At 30.9% G+C, this 23,263-nt stretch overlaps 1 protein-coding gene and 1 long non-coding RNA gene across 20 annotated transcripts in view; both read left to right on the forward strand.

Moving 5' to 3' along the window:
- Positions 1–2,899: 2,899 nt before the first annotated feature.
- Positions 2,900–23,263, forward strand: part of LOC123211771 (cullin-1-like) — a 33,409-nt gene continuing 13,045 nt past the window's right edge. For 2 of the 19 annotated variants that reach the window (XM_044630645.1, XM_044630656.1), the window contains exons 1-2: positions 14,888–15,045; positions 15,699–15,876. In XM_044630645.1, coding sequence (XP_044486580.1) covers positions 15,740–15,876 — 137 coding nt within the window. In that variant the 5' untranslated portion in view covers positions 14,888–15,045; positions 15,699–15,739. The other 17 variants (XM_044630639.1, XR_006501471.1, XM_044630650.1 and 14 more) reach the window with 16 other exon arrangements.
- Positions 5,530–6,597, forward strand: LOC123211773. The gene is made up of 2 exons (XR_006501472.1): positions 5,530–6,126; positions 6,208–6,597. It is a non-coding gene; the product is annotated as an uncharacterized LOC123211773 (long non-coding RNA).

The following is a 23,263-nucleotide window of genomic DNA, read 5'->3' on the forward strand; positions in this document are numbered from 1 at the left end:
ACCCTAATTTCAAAAACACACTCACGACAGTTGAAAAACATAAATACCCACTTATGCAATACCCACTTATGCGCTAACTTTTGTTAAAATTTTCTATTAGAAGCAAAAATAAAATCGTCATTTTACACTAAACCCTAAAAATTATATAATTTCTCCACAAGATTATATAATTTCTCCCTTTAATTTGGAAAACTAACAAATTCCCCTATGGACTCATCTTCGTTGATTCTAGATGAATCGACTAAGATGAGAAATCATCTTCAATTTTGTCTCATTGTCGATTCTAGAAATTGCTTGAAGATCTAATCTCGTCATCAATTCGGTCTCATCATCACTTCAAGATTTGACCTCATCATCACTCAATGAAGACGATTTCTAATCTTCATTGATTCATTTGGAATCAACAAAGACAAGAATCGTCTTCATAGATTCGTTTGGACAAAGACAACTTGTCTTTGTCCAGATGAAGTTTCATCTTATCTAATGAGGATGAAACCGGAGGAAGGAAGAGAGACGGTCAGAGGCTGTCGGTTGTCAGAGAGGGAGAGGTTACTTGATAAGTTAAAACCTTAGGGGAAAAATGTAACTTTTTAAAATTTAATCATGAGAGAAAATTATTAGTTTTCTAAACTAAATTTTTAGAGGTATAGAGTTTAGTGTAAAATGACAATTTTATTTTTTCCTTTAACAAAAAATTTTAACAGAAGTTAGCTCATAGGTGTATATTTGAGTTTTCGATTGTCTTGGATGTGCTTTGAACTTAGGAAATATCTTTGGCCAACAAAAAATTATCCATAATCCAAATTGAGTGGACCTTCCCATATGTAGCAACCGTTACTAAGACAGAAAATTCCTCACCACATTTTAAGAAACAGACTTGCACTTGAGAAAGAAGACAGTGCTTGGAAAATAAAGCAACATTTTAAACGGTGTATTTATTAGGGGTGTTTCAAGTTATCTGATAATCAAGTCAAATGTATTTTGAACTAAAATCTGAATGAAAAAATAAATTATTTAAAAAATAACAAAAAATCTATTTTTTTTTGTTTGATTATTAATTTATCTATTTTTTGAATTGATTAACCAAATCAAATCGATTTTAAAATATTAAATAAAAAATTAATGAAATATTAAACCTATTTTAAAAAAAAAAAGATAAAGTAGGATGATTCTTTAAAATTTGATTCAAAATTGATTAACCCAAAATTTGATTTAGTTAACTAGTATTTTTAATTTAAAATCAATTAAAATTTAAATCAGTTTAATTTCAATTTTTGATTTTCTCTAAATAAAAAATTTAATTAGACTTAAAATATTATGAAATTACTTCAGTTAACCAATTTTAAACACCCTTCTTTTTCACATTATTTAGGGTTTAAGCCTCGCTGGACTGAAAGTGATTTAACATTAAACTCCAAAAAATCTCACGTTTCGAATATTTCAAATTTTATTTAGAATTATCTTCACTCAATATTTACCTAACTTTATTTAGAATATTAAAATTTTTGTCATAAAAAATCAGCGTTTTTATAAAAGTACAGTATATTTAAACACTTAAATATTTATGTCACAAAAACTATTAAATTCCAAAAACGGGTAATTAATTAAAATAAGCAAAATTTTAAATGTGTATACATTTTTAGGCCACCCTAGAAAAGTTTTACCAAAATAAACAAACCATATTTTTTTTACCCTTTTTACCCTTATGTTGAAAAATCAAGTAAAAGTATTTTTTCTGAGAATGTGTATCGGTTTATGGGGGTTACGATAGTAGCTAGAGATTTTACAGTGAAACCCTAAATATGTCGAATGTATATGAATGTTTTTGAATGTTTCGAACGCTTAAAATGATGTAGTTTGGATATTAATGGATGCCTAAAAGTGTAGCCGTTGAGAGACAAAAACGCAAAAAGTGAACAGTGTCACGCAAACTGCTTGCAAAATCGCGCAAAAAATACTGTTCACAGACTATGATATCTACTTTTATGCGGTGTAAACAGTGTTTGCGCAGTTTGCGTGACACTGTAAATTTGCGCGCTTTTGTCTCTCTACGGCTACACTTCCAGACATCCATTAACATTGAAACTACATCATTTTAAGCGTTCGAAACATTCAAAAACATCCATATACATAATTCGACATATATAGGGTTTCAGTGTAAAATCCCTAGCCACCATCGTAACCGCCATAAACCGACGCACATTCTCATAAAAAATATTTTTACTTGGTTTTTCAACATAATGGTAAAAAGGGTAAAAAAAATACGGTTTGTTTATTTTGGTAAAACTTTTCTAGGGTGGCCTAAAAATGTATACACGCTTAAAATTTTGCTTATTTTAATTAATTACCCTCCAAAAACACCCCTATATTACTATTAGACACATGACTTCTTGACACAATTAAAAGGTTGTTTGGTTGGAGTATTTTACAAATTACCTTAATAATCTATCTTTTATTATTGATATTATTTTGTTTGGTTTGTCAGTAATAAAAAATTACAATAATTATCTATTATCAAGGTTAATGTGAAAAGTAATATAGATGATAATCTGATTACCACATTTATCTTAAGTATTAAAATATTATCAAAGTACCCTTGATTTTATTATAATTTTATTATTATTTATTAAGTTTTAAAGTAAAAATAAATTTATTTTTAATTAATATAATAAATAATTTAAAAATATTTAAAAATAATTATATTCAAAGATATTTAAGTTGAATAATTTATTAGTATTTTTTTATTACTATCAATCAAACATAATAATTATTTATATCATTAATTTTTATTAAATTTTATTAAATATAATAATTATTTATACTTAATAATTTTTTTAATAATTTACATTCAAAATAATCTTTTTATGGATAATAAAGCATTACCGAAACGAAACACCTCTCAGTGTTTATCCTTAAGCCAACTTGGGCAACCGACAATCTGGAAGTCCCAAAAATCTCTCATTGACTGGTAGTTTAAGAGGTAGGAATGGTCAATTTATGAGAACTCTCGAGTTAGGTGCGTGTTAGCTTCTGTCTATATATCTGAGACATAGTTGGGGTTTCTGTGATGGGAATGACGTGAATTTGTGTTGATTTCTCACTAGAATCTAATTGAGTTGTTGGTACTGTGTTTTTGAGTTGCTATAGTTTAGGGTTTATTTTGGTTTTTTCTTTTCTTGATTGAGTTGTGATTAGGTTTTGGTGTGTACTGAGAGTAATTTTCATTATGATTTTGAGCTGTTATGAGGGTTGATTGTTTCAATTTTGCAGATTCTGGGTTTTCTGGGAATTGAGAATTAGTGTTTGGGAATATGGCGATGAATGAACGGAAGACGATTGACTTAGAACAAGGATGGGAGTTTATGCAGAAGGGAATTACAAAGTTAAAGAACATTCTGGAAGGGCTGCCTGAGCCACAGTTCAGTTCTGAGGAGTATATGATGCTTTATACGTATCCATTTCTATGGGATTTTGTTTATCGATATCTGTTGATTGGACTTGTACTTTTGAGTGGAGTGAACAAAATTGTATAACTATTATTTTTGCTTTTCTTAACTGCACATATAGAACCATCTATAACATGTGTACGCAAAAGCCTCCTCATGACTACTCCCAACAGCTGTATGACAAGTACCGAGAGTCGTTTGAAGAATACATTACCTCCACGGTAGTAATTTTGTTGCAGATGTATTTTTTATATTTATCTATCAAATATAATTTTCTTTGAATTTATAAAAAAGATATTTATTCAGGGTGTGAGCTAAGATGTGTACATGGGGATTTGTTATTTTTGGGTTTTGGATTGAAGGGTTATCTATGTCAACAAATTGTGAAGACATCAACAATATGCTTTCCCTCAGTGCATATGCGGCTGAATAGTGTTATTGTTGGAATTGACAATAGATATTTTCTTTCATTCATTAATTTCTTTGTTAACATTTTTACACTATAGTTTCTAAATATTGTTCTCATACACTTCTGCATTTGTATTTCAGGTATTGCCTTCTATAAGAGAGAAGCATGATGAGTTTATGTTAAGAGAGCTTGTAAAACGGTGGGCAAACCATAAGGTTATGGTCAGGTGGCTTTCTCGATTCTTCCATTATCTTGATCGTTACTTCATAGCTCGGAGGTCACTGCCATCCCTTAATGAAGTTGGGCTTTCCTGTTTTCGTGATCTGGTATGCCATGAGTAAGCATGGTGCTATGGCATTTCCTTTTGGTATTTGCTGGATTGTTTTCTTCCTTTCCTCTTGAAATCTATATCTGCTTAAACATTTTTTTTTTTAATTTAACATGTAGTTTTAGTTTCCTTCTTCCACATGATGTCAACACTACGTATTACAATGTCAAATTATGTTATGCATACATTGTTTTAATTTCAGGTCTACCTGGAGTTGAATGGAAAAGTAAGAGATGCTGTAATATCTTTGGTATGTGTTGTTTCTTACCAAAGTTTACACCATGCATTTTAATTGTTCGGCTAAGGTCTATTAACAGAGCTATTTTAAATCAGATTGATCAAGAACGAGAGGGTGAGCAGATTGATCGAGCTTTATTGAAGAATGTTTTAGATATTTTTGTTGAAATTGGGATGGGGCAAATGGATTCCTATGAAAATGACTTTGAAGCTGCCATGCTAGTTGATACATCTGGATATTATTCTCGGAAGGCTTCAAGTTGGATATTAGAAGATTCTTACCCAGATTATATGTTGAAAGTATGCTTTAAATGCTCTTGTTAGATCAAAGTTTCATTTTTTGTACAATTCTAAATTATTCTAATATGTCTGTTGGTACTTCCAGGCTGAGGAGTGTCTGAAAGGGGAGAAAGATAGGGTTGCTCATTACGTGCATTCTAGTAGTGAGCCAAAGTTACAGGAGGTTTGCCATTGTGTTTTATTTAATATCGATCATTTTAAGAGCAGTTAGTCAAATGGAGGAAGGTTGTCTAGGTTTCCAGGATACATAATACTCGAATTTCACCATGTATTTGTAGTTCTTCCATTTTATGAAGCCCCTATTCAAAGTTTTATCTTTCATCAATATTGTTCTTATTACAAGTCTATTTTCTCCTTCGCAGAAAGTTCAACATGAATTGTTGACTGCATTTGCTAACCAACTGCTTGAAAAAGAGCACTCAGGATGCCATGCACTGCTTAGAGATGACATGGCATTAATTGAATTATCATATATTTTGAATACATGTTGTAGATTGTTTGTAATTTAAGCAGTAACTGCTGTTTTTATAACTCCTTCTAAGTGATGTTTTAGGTGGAGGATTTGTCAAGAATGTTCAGGCCCCTTCCTAAAATACGTCGAGGATTAGACCCAGTTTCCAACATATTTAAGCGGGTACTTATTTATATTTTTGTTGAATTAAAGGAAAATCAAGTGTAGTTTTTTGATTCCTTCTGTATTTTGCACATTCATTTTCTTCTTTCTCTGTCTCTCTGTGCAGCATCTTACTGCTAAAGGTACAGCTTTGGTTAAACAGGCTGAAGATGCAGCAAGCAACAAGAAGGTCTGTATGTGTTTGTTCGTTGTTTATTTGCTTACACATGAAGACTCTTGTAAAGCCATACATTTACAATTGTTGGTATTCTTATCCAGATGGCAGTTTGCAGAGCATTTTAGCTGTTGACCGAAGATTTAAAAATTTTGTTTTTGGTATCACCTTCTAGGAATTTTATTTCCTTTCCTAATTATTGGTGTTTCCAGTTTAGATTTTTTGGCATTAATCGTTTTGCCTTGGTGCTTACTTTCAAACTTTATGTTTTCTAGGACTTTGGGTTTTGTGCATGTTCCTTTTCTGAGTTTACTTGAGTAAGACTGTTGCAGTCTGATGAACACTGTTAAGTTTAGTGTCTTCTGACAACATATAGACTATTTGCTTATATTGTGTATTTGGTGTGAGATTTCGTTTCTGAATATATGTAGGATATACACCTACTTAACATTAGAGACTGAAAGCCTGCGGTTAAAGCTCTTTTGATGTAAAATCGCTCTTAGCTTTTACAAATATCAGTTGCTTTGCAGGGTCTGTCACATTTCAGACCTGCCATGTTTTACTTCGTCAAAAGTAGCTTTTAGATGATGGGACAATTGCTGTTACATGTGTGCACAAGTAACAGGCCTTCACTCACTTACCCTGTCCTTACTCTTTCTTTTGCCTTGCCTGGTCCAAACCCCTCTGTGTTTGTGGCAGGTATGGCAATTGCTACAGAGCAGGGTTGGGGAAGGTGATATCCGGTCGATTTATTTTTATAGCTTATGGGGTGGAGATTAGAAAAGTCAAGTTATTGCATACAAATGGTGGAGATTCTCCTTTGGATGGAAAATAGAAATGGTGTAAAATGGGTTCAAGACGCATCATATTCAATAATTGTACTGAATGAAGCATAGGTCATTCAGTGTACTCTTTACTATTGTGAGAAGTTAAAGTTGCTGAATGACATGATTGACAATTTATTTCTTTATCTCATGGTAAACTGGAAAGTAAGATCTCTCATGTGGTTTTGGATTTTGGAAGCTATGATAGTGGCAAGATGGTATATGCTCTAGTATACAAACGAAGGAATAATATGTTTGAAATAAAGTTTTTATGTATTTAGAATTATCATTATTGCCAAACGTTTGGTCGTATTATTTTTATAGCTTATAGGGTGTTGGCACTGAGCTTAAGGAGTTGTATTTCTCTTTTAGCCAGCATATCTTTTAGGCTGCTACTGCAGTATGCTTGGCTTCTGTTTACTGGTGTTTTGTTGTTCTCCATGTCATTTCTATATTAAAAGTTCTTATTTAAGGCATAATTGTTATCAGACATCCATGGATTTTCATGCCAATGGTTTTTTTTTTTATAGGCTGAAAAAAGGGACCTTTTTTTTCCTCTTTCACTTCTATTGAGTACCAGGACTGCGTGTGTGGGTAGTAACTGATTTGTTGTGGTTTTCAGGCTTTTGTTAGGAAAGTGATTGAGCTACGTGACAAGTACCTAGCATATGTAAATGATTGTTTCCAGAACCACACTCTCTTCCGCAAGGTCTGAAATAGAGAATAGGTTCAACATATTAAGATAACATTCAATGATTCCTGTATGATCTGATTGTTTTGTGTTTTCCTGCAGTTGTTTGACGCTTTTGAAGTCTTTCTGCAACAAGGGTGTTTCCGGAAGCTCAAGTGGAAAAGGTTCTCAAGGTGTTTCCGCAAGGTCTGAAATAGAGAATAGGTTCTGAAGCTTTCTGGGGTTCTGAGTAAGAATTGTGCAGTTTATACTGAATGCAGTCCGGAAAATGTTTTCTTTTTGGTTTCCTTTTCTTCGGGGGAAGGATTTTCAACTTTGCTTGTCAGATTAGGATAATAGATCATATTTAAAATAAGTTCGAAGGTTTGAGGATGAAAGGAGTGAAGAGACGATTTAAGATGAGTGCTCATCCTCCCTCTCCTCTACTTCCTTAGTTATATTGATAGATTTCAGAGACAGTTAAAGATTGAGAATCGAGAAGTGAAACAAGCTAGCTTCTCTATATATTGAAAGCAGTCTTTTCTTTATTTGTGTCCTTTAAAACAGCTTTGGATGTATTTCCTTATGGGTGTTGCGAATTGCGAGCAATTTTCAACCTTCTACGTTTCTAATATGAATATGGTTTGTCAGTGATATTTCCTTGTGAGTGTTACACTGAAAGTATTGCCAGCTGACTTCTAAGTTGATTCAAATTCTGTCATGGGATCATTTCATCTTCAGAATTATTTTCATGTTGAGTGTGCAAAACTGAGAGTCATGATAACAGAGTCAGTATGATTGAACTAAAAATGAAGCATCAAAACAAGATTTTTTTTACCAAATGGATGATGATTCTTAATTAGCACATATCTTTATAGGATTTTACTAAGAACAAAATAATATAAAGATAAAATTATCTCTACAACTATCCAGCGACCCTGTTGACAGCATAAGCTTGAAGGAAAGAAGAAAGAACATAGCAAGAAATATTGCTCGAGCTTTTGAGCACAACTACTATGACACTGATATTGTCTTTGCTGCCTCGAGCCATAGCCAGCTCAATCCGTAATGTCGGTGTCTCGGCAGCAGAAGTTTCACTACAATCATCTGAAAACCTCACCGTCAATTGACCATTAAGAACTTCATAGGCAAATTCGTTCGACACAACATTCCATAATCTGTCAGATGCTATTATTAGGAAGTCATCTAACTCATTTCGCTCATTTACAGTGACCTCAAGCTCAAAGATCACATACCGACTTCAAATATTGATCTTCTGTATTATGCACCATATGAATCATTTAGAAAAATATGTTGTAGAGCTCAAAACTTAGAAACGTGTTTTCTCGCAATTTAACTCTTCTATATTTGGTACTTCTATACATTTGATGCGGCTGAAAAAAGATCAATAAGGTTAGAAACGGTTAATTAGAGCATGTTTTGAGCTCATCTGTCATCTAATGGGAAATATAGATAGAAACATAGGTGAATTAAAACTAAACTATCTTGTTTGTCTTTTTAACAATATTGTACATCTCATTAAGAGAACATTGTTTATTTTGACAATACTATACATCAATTCAAAGGAATTCAAACTTAAACTTAAACTGGGTATTATAAGTTTACATCGATCAACATTAGACTTGACTCAATTTGAATCCACATCTAAACGGTAATATCATCTAACATCTGCTACATGCAATAAACTTCAAGCAGAAGAAATACCAATCTTTGCTGTTGTAGGAAACTAATGAATCAAAAAATTCAATGTAAAATTCAACAAGTATGAAAATATATAAATAATTAGAAGTGGCAGTGTTGACATATACCTATTGACCTTGAAGTAGCAAGAACTCCTAAAACGCTGCTACCATTCCAGTTGATGACCCTACCTCCTGCGGCTTCCACCCTTTCCTTCTCATAAGGCCTGTCGGACTGCATAATCAAGTTGTTACATCCCCCCCATTAGTCAGCTCTTCCTTACAAATACATATCTAACTAATTCATTATTTTGATGAGATGTTTCAGTTAAATGTGTTTATCAATCTGTAGTTATGCTTGTAATTAATCTGTAGTTATGTTTTAATAAGATCTCAATTTTACTAAAAAATCTCAAAATCAATCACATATCATTCACCTAAGTGTGGCATTTTAGTTTTATTAAACAATATTTTTAGAATTGAATTAGATATCAACAATGTAAGGAGGATGTAATTTTGTAGAGTTTTAATTAAAAATTATGCATAGATTAAAATTTAGTATGTAAAAAATATTTAATCAGACGTAATTTTTTTAGATTTTTACACAAAACAGAAATTTCGGTTGGATCGATTAATCAAAACTGTCTGGTTGATCCGATTAGTTTGATCAAAACCAATACTCAAAATGATTCATGCTTTGCTTTGATTCTTGAAACCTTGGATAGAACATTAGAAACATTCTATTAAAACTAGAGTTGGTATGAGGAGATTTAAACAAAAATCTCCTTTTTCCCTATTTGAAAAACGACAGTACCACTACAAAGATTTATACATGCAATTCTAATCCCTCTGAAACCATCAACTAATGTCACCACTTTTCTAACTTTCTAGGTTTAGCCTTATTTCCTTCCTTCCCTTTTACTCTTGCACGCAGGGTCCTTCACTGCATGTTGCGGCCTTGATTTCAGCACGTTGTCTTTTAAAAATGTTTGGTTTAGCCTTATCTTTTAACCAATTAATCCCTTTTGATTTATTTATTTTGTAATTAAATGTACGTATTAACAGAAACAAAATGACACTTGAAAGGATTCGATACAATCTTAAGTTTGATTTACCCAAAAGAAGATTAACACAAAACTACTGTCAAACAAAATCTGTAAAAGATCAAAAACTTAAATCATCTCCTTTTATACAAACTAAATTAATCAAAACTATTATTTTGTTTTGAAATGATTTGGCAATGTCAAGCTAACAAATAGGAAAATCAAAAGCAAAATTTGGACGCATCTATGTGAACATTGAGCCTTCATTAGATTCCTAGGACAAAGAAAATGTGTAGCACGATACTCTCTTTGTTTATAAATTAATTTTAATATAATTTTAATAAAACATATAATTAAATGATTTTAAATTATTAATAAAAATAAATTTAATAAATTTATTACAGATTTACGATTTATTGAATTTTTTATGAGAAAGTTCAATAATTTATTATATACTTGTTATGTAAACTATAATAAAAGAGACTTTAGCCTTTTAAAAGGGGGAAACAAATCATGTCAACATAGATAAATTTCAAGAGTTTTACAGATTTGAAAATTATGACGCTTGTGATATTTTTATAACCCTAAACTAATTTAATTCAATATTTTATACTCTTTTATATGTCCACATAAATTATCTTACATTAACATATAACTATTGACTCCATCAATGCCTTCCATCAGTCAATATGGACCTTGCTGCCAAATTGAAAAGCTCGGCAAATGATAAATTGCCTAGTTTGACTCTCAATTTCTTTCACTTTCTCACGCTTTCTTAGGGATCAAGCATCAAGTCCTTTTAAAACTAGAAAAGAACTTTGAAAACATGAAGCATCATAATTGTTTATAAAACGACGTGTACTCACTTTGTATAACAAAGAAAGGAAAATGATTAAGTTCAAGTTTTGATCCGATGGAAAAAAAAGTGTTTTTGTATAACAAAGCTAGGGAGAAATAATCTTTGCTCAATTTGATACAATTATGCTTTCTAAACTTACATACGAAAATTATATGTATTTACTTTTGAATATTTAATTGGGTAATTAAATATAATCGAAAGACTTGTTTCCACCGAAAATATAATGAAATCCCCAAAGTTTTATCCTCAAACTTTTAAAAATTCAAACATCTATTTATAAATAATTTTTTTAAAAAAATCTTAATTAGGGTTAAAGGTAGAACTGTTATTTAATAAAAAAAAAATTTAAAACTAAATTTTTATCACTTTTTCCCTCCAATTTTTCCTTTAAAGTTTGAAAAGTGGTAATTTTTCCCAAGGGTTTTCTCTCTTTTTGTCCAACGACCGAGTTCTTCTCGTCTGTCAATCGACCTTCCCTCCTTCTTTTTTTGCCTATCACCTCCTTCTTCCAACCTTTGTCAGAGATCGAGACTGTAGTCTCCATCTCAAACGAAGGCAAAATCAAAGCAAAGAGAGGCGATCGGCTGAGGGAGAAGAAAAAGGGAAGGCCAGTCGACAACCAAGAAGAGTGAGTCACTGAAAGAGAAAAAATCTAGAGGAAATAACCACTGTTCAAACTTTGAAGGAAAATTTGAGGAAAAAATTGTGAGATTTTCAAATTGAAGGGGGAAATGTGCTAAAAGTTTAGTTTTTAAAATTTTTGTTAAATGACAATTTTACCCCTAACCCTAATTGAGATTTGTAACAAAAAAATTTTTATGGGTGGGTGTTTGAATTTTTGAAAGTTAGAAGGTAAAACTTTAATATTTTACTATACCTTGGGTGGAAACAAGTTTTTTGGCCATTAAATATTATATTATTATGTGATTAAACAATTTTGAATTAATAATAAAATAACATTCAATCATACGATAATATATTATCTTATAATCCCAGTTAGACATACAAATGTAGTTACACATTTGATTGCTTAAAGTGAAAACATAAATCCTAATTTAAATGAAGTAATTAGGATTTTATTTACTTATTTTTGTTATGCCTTTAATTATATTTATTTTACATTTAAAAAAAAACAATATCATGTATATATAATTATGTGTTTTATCATGTGATTAAATATTATTTTATCTTTAATTTAAAATCACCTAATTAAATATATACCCAATGGGTACACATAGTTTTATTGAAAAAAAAATCTATTTATAAAACATGTAACATATGATCCACAATATTTAGCAAAATAAAAAAGCCAAAGGACAATTTCCCATTCAAGTTTTATCTCAATCTTAAAAACACACATAGGACAGTTGAAAAACCTAAATATCCATATATGCACTAACTTTTATTAAAATTTTTTGTTAGAGGCAAAGATAAAATTGTCATTTTATACTAAACCCTAAAAATTTATATAATTTCCCCTTTGAGTTTAAAAAACTAACAATTTTCCCAAAAGATTAAACTTTGAAAAGCTACATTCTCCCCTAAGGGTTTCAACTTTTTAGGTGACCTTTCCCTCTGTGACAATCAACAACCTCTGACTGTCTTTCTCTCTTCTTTCGATCTCATCCTTGCTGAAGAAATTAAAACTTCGTCTAGATGAACTGATCTTCGTTGATTCTAAATGAATCGACAAAGACGAGAAATCATCTTCACTTTCATCTCATTGTCGATTCTAGAAATCGCTTGAAGATCCGGTCTCGTCATCGATTTAGTCTCATTGTCACTTCAGTCTCATTGTTGCTTGAAGATTTAACCTCATCATTGCTTAACAAAGATGATTTCTTGTCTTCATCAATTCATTTGGATAAAGATTATTTGTCTTTGTCTAGATGAAGTTTCATTTTCTCTAGCGAGGATGAGACCGAAAGAAGGGAGAGAGACGACCAGAGGCTATCGGTTACCAGAGAGGGAGAGGTCGCCTGAAAAGTTGAAACTTTAGAGGAAAAATACAATTTTTTAAAGTTTAATCATAGGGGAAATTGGTTAGTTTTCTAAACTAAAGGAAGCAAATGATATAGATTTTTAGAGTTTTAGAGTTTAGTGTAAAATGACAATTTTTCCTTTATCTCCAATAAAAAATTTTAACATAAATTACTCATGAGTGGGTATTTGAGTTTTTTAACTTTCTCGAATGTGCTTTGAGATTAGTTAAAACTTGGGTGGGAAATTCTCCTTTGGCCAACAAAAAATGATCCATAATCCAAATTGAGTGTACATTCCTATAAGTAGCAACCATTACTAAGATAGAAAAGTCCTCACCACATTAAAAGAAGTAAAAGAGAACATAGTGCATGGAAAATATAATGGAAAATATAGCAACATTTTAAACAGTGTATTTATTAGGGGTGTTTCAAGTTACCTCACAATCGAGTTAAATATATTTTCAACTAAAATCTAAATTAAAAAATAAATTATTTAAAAAATCAATTCAAATATTGGTTTAAAATATAAAAAACCTAATTTTTTTGTTTGATTATCAATTTATCTGTTTTTTAAACTAATTAATCGAATTGAATCGATTTAAAAAATTAAATAAGAAATTAACAAAATATGGAACCTATTTTTTTTAAAAGATAAATTAGAATGCTTCTTTAGAATTTGATTCAAAATCAGTTAATCAAAAATTCGATTTAGTTAACTAGTATTTTCGGTTTGAAATCAATTAATATTTAAATTAGTTCAATTTCAACTTATAATTTTCTCTAAACAAAAAATTTAATTCGATTTAAAATATTGTGAAATTACTTTAGTCAACTAGTTTTAAACATCCCTATTTTTCACATTATTTAGGGTTTAGGCCTCATTTGGCTGAAAGTTATTTAACATTAAATTCCCAAAAATCTCTCATTTCAAATATTATTTGGAGTTGTCTTCATTCAATATTTAACCAATTATATATTTAAATTAGATCAATTGATGATAAGAGATTTTGGGGTTATTAATTCATAAATTCCGAAAAAGGATTTTAATATAGGGATATTAAAATTTTTACCATAAAATATGAGCATTTTTATAAAAATACAATATATTTAGACACTTAAACATTTATACCACAATAGCTATTAAATCTCAAAAATACCCTTACATTACTATTGAATGCATGACTCCCTGACTTTACTAACTGTTTATCCGTGAACTAACTTTTACCACCGACGGTTTGAAAATCAAATCACACAAAACATAAACATGAATTGTTGAGGATATGTGAGTTATTTTTCTAGTTGATAACATGATTTATAGATTGTTGATGATGGTTGCATTATTTTGTTAGATTTAGGGTTTAAAAATGAATATTAGATTTGATTTGTTGATTCTGATTTGGTTTAGGGTTTGAGAATGGAAATTAGACAAAAACAGGTTAACGAGGTCTCTAAGCCTTGGTGACATCGCCCAGGCTTAAAGACCTCGCTAACCCTAACTTGGAGACCTTGTCAACCCTAGCTTGAAGACAAGGATAATTTATATAATATTTAAAAAATGTGATAAATCTGTATAAACGAACCCAAATAATGGTAAAAATTTCAACTTCCCTTTAATATATAAGAAATAAAAATTTAAAAGTTTATAAAGATTTAAGATATAAATAAATTCTTGTTTTTAAGAAATATAAATAAATAAATGAATTTCACGTCAATTTAAAAATGTAAATCTGTTCACTGAACTTGCCTTTAGGGTTAGAGTTGGATTTGATTTAAGTTTAACTCAATTTCATTTATATAAAACCGAGTTTGGACTTGTTTTAAAAGAGTTCAAGCTTGTTTTAAAAAGAATTCAAACTCGTCTCATTTCAAAAGAGTCAAGGACAAATTCAACTTGAATTGAGCTTTGAAATCGTCACATTACTAAAATGATATCATTTTAATGCATATTAGTCAAAATGATGTTGTTTCGTATTGAATTTTTAGGGCTGCGAGTTGAACAAGTCGAATAACTGTAAAACTGAAATTCAAGTTTGAGTTTAAAAATATTGAATTTTTAAACTTGAGTTTGTTTAAGCTAAACTCGTTTAGATCTCATTTGAGCTTACATTTGAATAAACTCAATTCGAATCTAATTTTGCTTGCACTAAACTATTATTCAATAATCAAAATGATTAAATTTTTGGTAGTTAGAAATTTATATTTCTTAGAAAGCTATGCTAAAAAGTTAAATTCTGGAAATTTATCATCAAAATATAGAAGAAGCGAAACAAACAAATAATAATAATAATTTATATACTTTAATTTAATTATATTCCTTTTATTAAAATTTATAAAATGTAATAAAAGAGGATCCGAAACCCGAAAGAGCCGCACATTTCTCTATTTCTGTCTACTTGAGAGCAAACTTGGCGTCCGACAGTCCACCACTTCTCTCTTGCTCCGATTTCGCTTCAATTCAGGTCTTTACTTCTTCGATTTATTCGTCATTTTCGTTATTCATTAATTCGCTTTAGTTTTTTTTTAATCTGTTTTTGTTGTTTGTTTTTACTTTTGATCTGTTTTTTGTTTTTGTTTCTTCTTTTCGAATCTTTCCCTGATTTTGAGGCGGCGAATTTCAATCGAGCTTCGATTCGACTAGGTTTTGTCTCGGAGGAGTTCAATCTTAGGCTTTTTTGTTTGGTTTCCGAGGATATAATGCAAATTAGCTTAAGCACTTGTGGTAGCCACTATAATTGTCGTAATTTGAAGTGATGATTAAGCCTTTTTTGTTTATTTTAGCTTCAAAAGACATTTTTAGGGTTCTTTGATTGTTGGTTTCAGAGCTAGGAATGGACAATTTATGAGAACTCTCGAGTTAGGTGCATGTTAACTTTTGTCTATATATATGAGATATAGTTAGGGTTTCTGTGATGGGAATGACGTGAATTTGTGTTGATTTCTCACTAGAATCTAATTGAGTTGTTGGTACTGTGTTTTTGAGTAGCTATAGTTTAGGGTTTATTTTGGTTTTTTCTTTTCTTGATTGAGTTGTGATTAGGTTTTGGTGTGTACTGAGAGTAATTTTCATTATGATTTTGAGCTGGTATGAGGGTTGATTGTTTCAGTTTTGCAGATTCTGGGTTTTCTGGGATTTGAGAATTAGTGTTTGGCAATATGGCGATGAATGAACAGAAGATTGACTTAGAACAAGGATGGGAGTTTATGCAGAAGGGAATTACAAAGTTGAAGAACATTCTGGAAGGGCTGCCTGAGCCGCAGTTCAGTTCTGAGGAGTACATGATGCTTTATACGTATCCATTTCTATGGGATTTTGTTTATCGATATCTGTTGATTAGACTTATGCTTTTGAGCAGAGTGAACAAAATTGTATAACTATTATTGCTGCTTTTCTTAACTGCACATCTAGAACCATCTATAACATGTGCACACAAAAGCCTCCTCATGGATACTCCCAACAGCTGTATGACAAGTACCGTGAGTCATTTGAAGAGTACATTACCTCCACGGTAGTAATTTTGTTGCATATGTATTTTTATATTTATCAATCAAATATAATTTTCTTTGAATTTATATTTGTCACCACAGTTTGCAATTTAAGAATTGAGGTGCCATATTTCTTATGGCTAAATTGCTTAACATAACCAGCGATACTGCTCTTGGTATTCATGCTTAAGTTTTCAATATTTCGGAATTGATTCATAACATGTCCTAATTAGATTAACTTCATCATCCAACATCCCCTTTTATGTGTATATGGATTAAATTGATGTACATTGAATTTATGAAAAAGATATTTATTCACGGTGTGAGCTAAGATGTGTACATGGGGATTTGTTATTTTTGGGTTTTGGATTGAAGGGTTATATCCATGTCAACAAATTGCGAAGACATCAACAATAAGCTTTTCCTCACTACATATGCGGCTGAATAGTGTTATTGTTGGAATTGACAATAGATATTTTCTTTCATTCATTAATTTCTTTGTTAACATTTTTACGTTATAGTTTCTAAATATTGTTCTCATACACTTCTTCGTTTGTATTTCAGGTATTGCCTTCTATAAGAGAGAAGCATGATGAGTTTATGTTAAGAGAGCTTGTAAAACGGTGGGAAAACCATAAGGTTATGGTCAGGTGGCTTTCTCGATTCTTCCATTATCTTGATCGTTACTTTATACCTCAGAGGTCACTGCAGCCCCTTAATGAAGCTGGGCTTTCCTGTTTCCATGATCTGGTATGCCATGAGTGAGCATGGTGCTATTGCATTTCCTTTTGGTAGTTGCTGGATTGTTTTCTTCCTTTCTTCTTGAAATCTATATCTGCTTAAACCTTTTTTTTTTTTAAATTTAACATATAGTTTTAGTTTCCTTCTTCCATATGATGTCAATGCTACTTATTACAATGTCAAATTATGTTATGTGTACATTGTTTTAATTTCAGGTCTACTTGGAGTTGAATGGAAAAGTAAGAGATGCTGTAATATCTTTGGTATGTGTTGTTTCTTGCCAAAGTTTGCACCATGCATTTTAATTGTTTGGCTAAGGTCTATTAACAAAGCTATTATAAATCAGATCAATCAAGAACGAGAGGGTGAGCAGATTGATCGAGCTTTATTGAAGAATGTTTTAGATATATTTGTTGAAATTGGGATGGGGCAAATGGATTCCTATGAAAATGACTTTGAAGTAGCCATGCTCATTGATACATCTGGATATTATTCTCGGAAGGCTTCAAGCTGGATATTAGAAGATTCTTACCCATATTATATGTTGAAAGTATGCTTTAAATGCTTTTGTTAGATCGAAGTTTCATTTTTTGTACAATTCTAAATGATTCTAATATGTCTGTTGGTACTTCCAGGCTGAGGAGTGTCTGAAACGGGAGAAAGATAGGGTTGCTCATTACCTGCATTCTAGTAGTGAGCCAAAGTTACTGGAGGTTTGCCATTGTGTTTTATTTAATATCGATCATTTTTAGAGCAGTTAGTCAAATGGAGGAAAGTTGTCTGGGTTCAAGATACATAATACTCGAATTTCACCATGTATTTGCAGTTCTTCCATTTTATGAAGCCCCTATTCAAAGTTTTATTTTTCATCAATATTTTTCTTTCTACAAGTCTATTTTCTCCTTCGCAGAAAGTTCAACATGAATTGTTGACTGTATTTTCTAACCAACTGCTTGAAAAAGAGCACTCAGGATGCCATGCACTGCTTAGAGATGACACGGTATTAATTGAATTATCATATATTTTGAATACATGTTGTAGATTGTTTGTAATTTAAGCAGTAACTGCGGTTTTTTAACTCTTTCTATGTGTTTTTTTAGGTGGAGGATTTGTCAAGAATGTTCAGGCTCCCTTCTAAAATACGTCGAGGATTAGACCCAGTTTCCAACATATTTAAGCGGGTACTTATTTATATTTTTATTGAATTAAAGGAAAATCAAGTGTAGTTTTTTAATTCCTTCTGTATTTTGCACATTCATTTTCTTCTTTCACTGTCTCTCTGTGCAGCATGTTACTGCTAAAGGTACAGGTTTGGTTAAACAGGCTGAAGATGCAGCAAGCAGCAGGAAGGTATGTATGTGTTTGTTCGTTGTTTATTTGCTTACACATGGAGACTCCTGTAAAGCCATACATTTACAAATTGTTGGTATTCTTATCCAGATGGCAGTTTGCAGAGCATTTTAGCTATTGACTGAAGATTTAAAAATTTTGTTTTTGGGATCACCTTCTAGGAATTTTATTTCCTTTCCTAATAATTGGTGTTTCCAGTTTAGATTTTTTGGCATTAATCGTTTTGCCTTGGTGCTTTCTTTCAAACTTTATGTTTTCTAGGGCGTTGGGTCTTGTGCATGTAGTACTATTTGTACATGTTCCTTTTCTGAGTTTACTTGAGCAAGACTGTTGGAGTCTGATGAAAATCATTGAGTTTAGTGCCTTCTGACAACATAGAGACTATTTGCTTATAGTGTATCTGGTGTGGGATTTCGTTTCTGACTATATGTAGGATATACACCTACTCCACATAGAGACTGAAAACCTACAATTAAAGCTCTTTATATGTGAAATCGCTTTTAGCTTTTACAAATATCAGTTGCTTTGCAGGGTCTGTCACATTTCAGACCTGCCATGTTTTACCGCGTCAAAAGTAGCTTTTTGATGATGGGACAATTACTGCTACATGTATGCACAAGCAACAGGTCTTCACTCACCCACCCTGTCCTTACTCCTTTTCTCTTGCCTTGCCTGGTCCAAACCCCTCTGTGTTTGTGGCGGGTATGGCAATTGCTACGGAGCAGGGTTGGGGCAGGTGATATTTGGTCATTTGCCTACATAAAATTTGGAGTTGAATCTTTTGCATGATGGGGTGTTAGATAGTTGTAACTCTTGTGTTCAATTTAAAGCTATTGGCCTGCACAGGTTGAGACGACTTTTTAACTTGTAACATTGTGTTCATGGTAGTTACTTGGTCCTTTCTGTGATTTTATTTAAAGTCTTTACCTAATAAACTTCTTACAAGTATCATTTTTATAGTAAATTAGGAAAGTCAAGTTATTGCATACAAATGGTGGAGATTCTCCTTTGGATGGACAATAGAAATGGTGTAAAATGGGTTCAAGACGCATCATATTCAATAATTGTGCTGAGTAAAGCATAGGTCATTTAGTCGTTCTCTTTACTATTGTGAGAAGTTAAAGTTGCTGAATGACATGATTGAAAATTTATTTCTTTATCTCAAGCTATACTGGAAAGTAAGATCTCTCATGTGGTTTTGGATTTTGGAAGGTGTGATAGTGGCAAGATGGTATATGCTCTAGTATACAAATGATGGAATAATATGTTTAAAATAAAGTTTTTATGTATTTAGAATTATCTTTATTGTCAAACTTCCGGTCTAATTATTTTTATAGCTTATAGGGTGTTGGAACTGAGCATAAGGAGTTGTATTGCTATTTTAGCCGGCATATCTTTTAAGCTGCTGCTGCAGTGTGCTTGGCTTCTGTTTACTGGTGTATTGTTGTTCTCCATGTCATTTCTATATTAAAAGTTCTTATTTAAGGCATAATTGTAGCAGACATCCATGGATTTTCATGCCAATGGTTTTTTTTTTTTATAGCCTGAAAAAGGGACCTTTTATTTCCTCTTTCACTTCTATTGAGTACTAGAACTGCGTGTGTGGGTAGGAACTGATTTGTTGTGGTTTTCAGGTTTTTGTTAGGAAAGTGATTGAGATACGTGACAAGTACCTAGCATGTGTAAATGATTGTTTCCAGAACCACACTCTCTTCCGCAAGGTCTGAAATAGAGAATAGGTTCAACATTTAGAATGACATTCAATGACTCCTGTATGATCTGACTGTTTTGTGTTTTTCCTGCAGTTGCTTGAGGCTTTTGAAGTGTTTCTGCAACAAGGCTGTTGCTGGAAGCCCCAGTGCAGAACTCCTTTGTGATAATATTCTTTAAGAAAGATGGGGAGTGTGAAACTTGGTGAAGAACTTTTAGACAAAAACTTCTTGTATATAAATAAATTGTAAAATATATTGTTGGAGGGTGTTTGTATCTTTAATATAATGTGTAATATTATACGTACCGAATTTTGAATTTCTAATTTGGTAATCAGATAATGTGTCATAATGTGATTGAATATTACTTTATTTTTAATTCAAAATTATCTTATTAATATATAATAACACATTATTTGAGTATTTAACTAAATATTCATAATTGGGTGTAAAAAATTTTATTGTAATACATGTGTACATTCTGGACCAAACATGTAAAATCAATTGCTTGTGTGAAATAAGCCAAAACAACCACAAACAAGAATATAAGATTTACGTGGAAACCCTCGTGTAAAGATATAAAACTACGAGTCAAATTTAAAATTAAATTCACTATCAATAAAAAACATGTATAATTATTTTCAAATTAAATATGAATTTGAAATCAATAATCAAGAAATATCAAAATTATTTTTCTGTTCAGAATTTTAAATATTTTATGAGTATAGATCAATATAAAAAAAATAACTATTTAAATAATTCTTGAAATGAAGCCCCAATGATCTTGATAATTGCTAGTGATGAACCAAACACTAAGTAAAAATTTAACCTTTTCTTTCTTTGTTTTGCATAAGCACAAAAAAACAAAATTTTGATGTGTAATCTTTGCCTTCTGTCTGTTATATCCAAAAATTCAAAAGAGACATATTTATATCTCTTTATAGTAAGGACACTAATATAAAATTAAATTATTATTATTTAATAATATGGATTAGACCTTCAAACCCATTAGATCAACAACATGAACATGAAAAACTTGGAAACCAAGTGGAGCTTGGTGTGTGTGTTTTTTATGAGAAAATAGACTATAGTAAGTGTTTGTAAGAAATTAATTAGTCAAACAGTAAGAGAGTTCATTAATACTTAAATTCTGTATGTAATGGACTTTCCTTCGATTAGACACGTCAATTAGGTCGGATCGAATGGAGGCTCGACACAAAACATTAAAAATAAAAATATTCTTTTTTCTTGCTTCTATCTTGTGTGCTTCTTTCTGCCTTGTGGCACAAAGCTTCTCTCATGGGTTGGTCTGATATTGTTTAAAAATAAAAATATTCTTTTTTTTGCTTCTATCTTGTGTGCTTCCTTTTACCTTGTGGCACAAGGCTTCTGCGGTAGAAGCTTTGCTTCCCTCTGTCTTGTGGCAAAAGCCTTGGCCTTCTTATTTTTTTTAAATATTTTAATTAATTAATTTTTTTGTCAATATAAACCCATTCAATTTTTCTTTATTTTCACTTTCATTTACAAATCTCTCAATCTCAATTATTTTATTATATTTTCAATTTTATTTTCTCTTATCAACTTTTTTTATCTAAATTCACAAATAATAATTCTTTGTGTTTATAATTTTATTTTAATTTTAATTTTATCATTACAAAATATTACAAATAAATCAAGTTTCAAATGAATTCATTCTATTTGAATATTATCTATATTTGTTTATGTTTTATAATTTATAAAATATGTAAATTAATTTATTTATACTATATTAAAATTTATAATATTTTTTATCATGTACTCACAATATTTCTCCGCTATAAGTGAGAGATTATAAATAAAATATTTGAAGTTATTGTCTTTGATTTTAATAATTGAAAAATAATTTGTGTTTAAAAATTTTAAATAATTTTTTTTAAATATTGATTACATGGGTCGGGCCGACCCATTTAAAACCCGACCCAGTTCAATTAAGACACATTATTATATGGGTTGAAGCTTGGGCCTTTATATATAAATGGGTCAGCCCAACCCGAAATCTATTATTGTTTAGACTTTAGACCCGATCCGACCCATTAGCCCGATAGGTTGAGCCACAGCTGGCCCAGCCCAGCCTAACCCAACCCATTAACACCTCTGCCTACTATTCATAGTGGATTTGGGATGACCGGATAAAGTCATGGATGTAAACTGTATTTATAGCAGCACCATGTAAAAATGTTATATCCCTGTACATTTCAACTTGTTTTGTTGGCTTGATTTTATCTCAAAATCTTAATTTTATTAAAAGATCTCAAAATCAATCACATACCGTTTACCTAAGTGTGGCATTTCAGTTTTATTAAGCAATATTTATAGAAGTGGACTAAATATAAACTATGTAAAGGGGATGATTTGATCTAACTAATGATCAAATTAGTTGATTAATGATCAGATCGATTAACTGTTTAAAAATAATATATAAAATATTTTTATATAATTTATTATTAAATATATAATTTGACTTATTTAATATTAAAATAAACTTAATTTGATAAATAATATTTATGTTCAAGTTTTTCATAATAAATTTTAAATAAAGATCAATTTTTTATATACATCAAGTTAAACCTGATTTTACATATGAGCTAATTGATTTAGTTAATAGTTGGTAGTTCAACCAGTCAAATTTATCGATCTGGTTCAGTTTTTAAAATTATGTTATTAACTATATTTCATCGACCAACCATGGTTGTGAGAATCGGACCATAGTTGGAACAGCAGTTTAACATTGGTTCTCGGTTTAAGATAGTTCTAAACTAATCAGGTTCAATGAATCATATATAATAAATTTTTTAAAAAAAAATTGTAAAACCTAATTCATTCGACTGTGCATCTTCGGCCTAAACCAAACGCACCCAGCCAACCAAAAAACTTACAGAATTTGACGATATACAACTGTTCTCGATGTTTGTGTCGTTCAGCCCAAGATTGTATCTTCAAATTCTGCTCTTTCTGCCCAAAGTTTACTGTAGATATCGGTGCTTCTTCATCAACTCCACTGCTATGGTCAAGTTTCTCTTCAAACTCATTATGTTGACTCTCATTTTTTAATATTGTAGAGTCAAAAATCTTGGGGGAAGGATGGTTTTCCCAACTTCCCAAGCAATATTATTATATAATATATTATTTATAATATATTACAATATTATTGTATCATATATTATTTTGGCATTTTCAATTTAAGTTGACAGTATAAAATTTAAATTTTATAATCTATTATATAATATACTATAGTATTCCCAACCCATAATTTGTGTTTTGTTCAATCTGTTCTTGTGTTTTGTTTAATGTAATAAGTTTGATTTTTGTTTTGATTTGTGTTGTAATAGTTATATTATATAATTAATTTGTAATA

This window comes from Mangifera indica, chromosome 3 (genome assembly GCF_011075055.1).
Source record: "Mangifera indica cultivar Alphonso chromosome 3, CATAS_Mindica_2.1, whole genome shotgun sequence".
Lineage (NCBI taxonomy): Eukaryota > Viridiplantae > Streptophyta > Magnoliopsida > Sapindales > Anacardiaceae > Mangifera > Mangifera indica.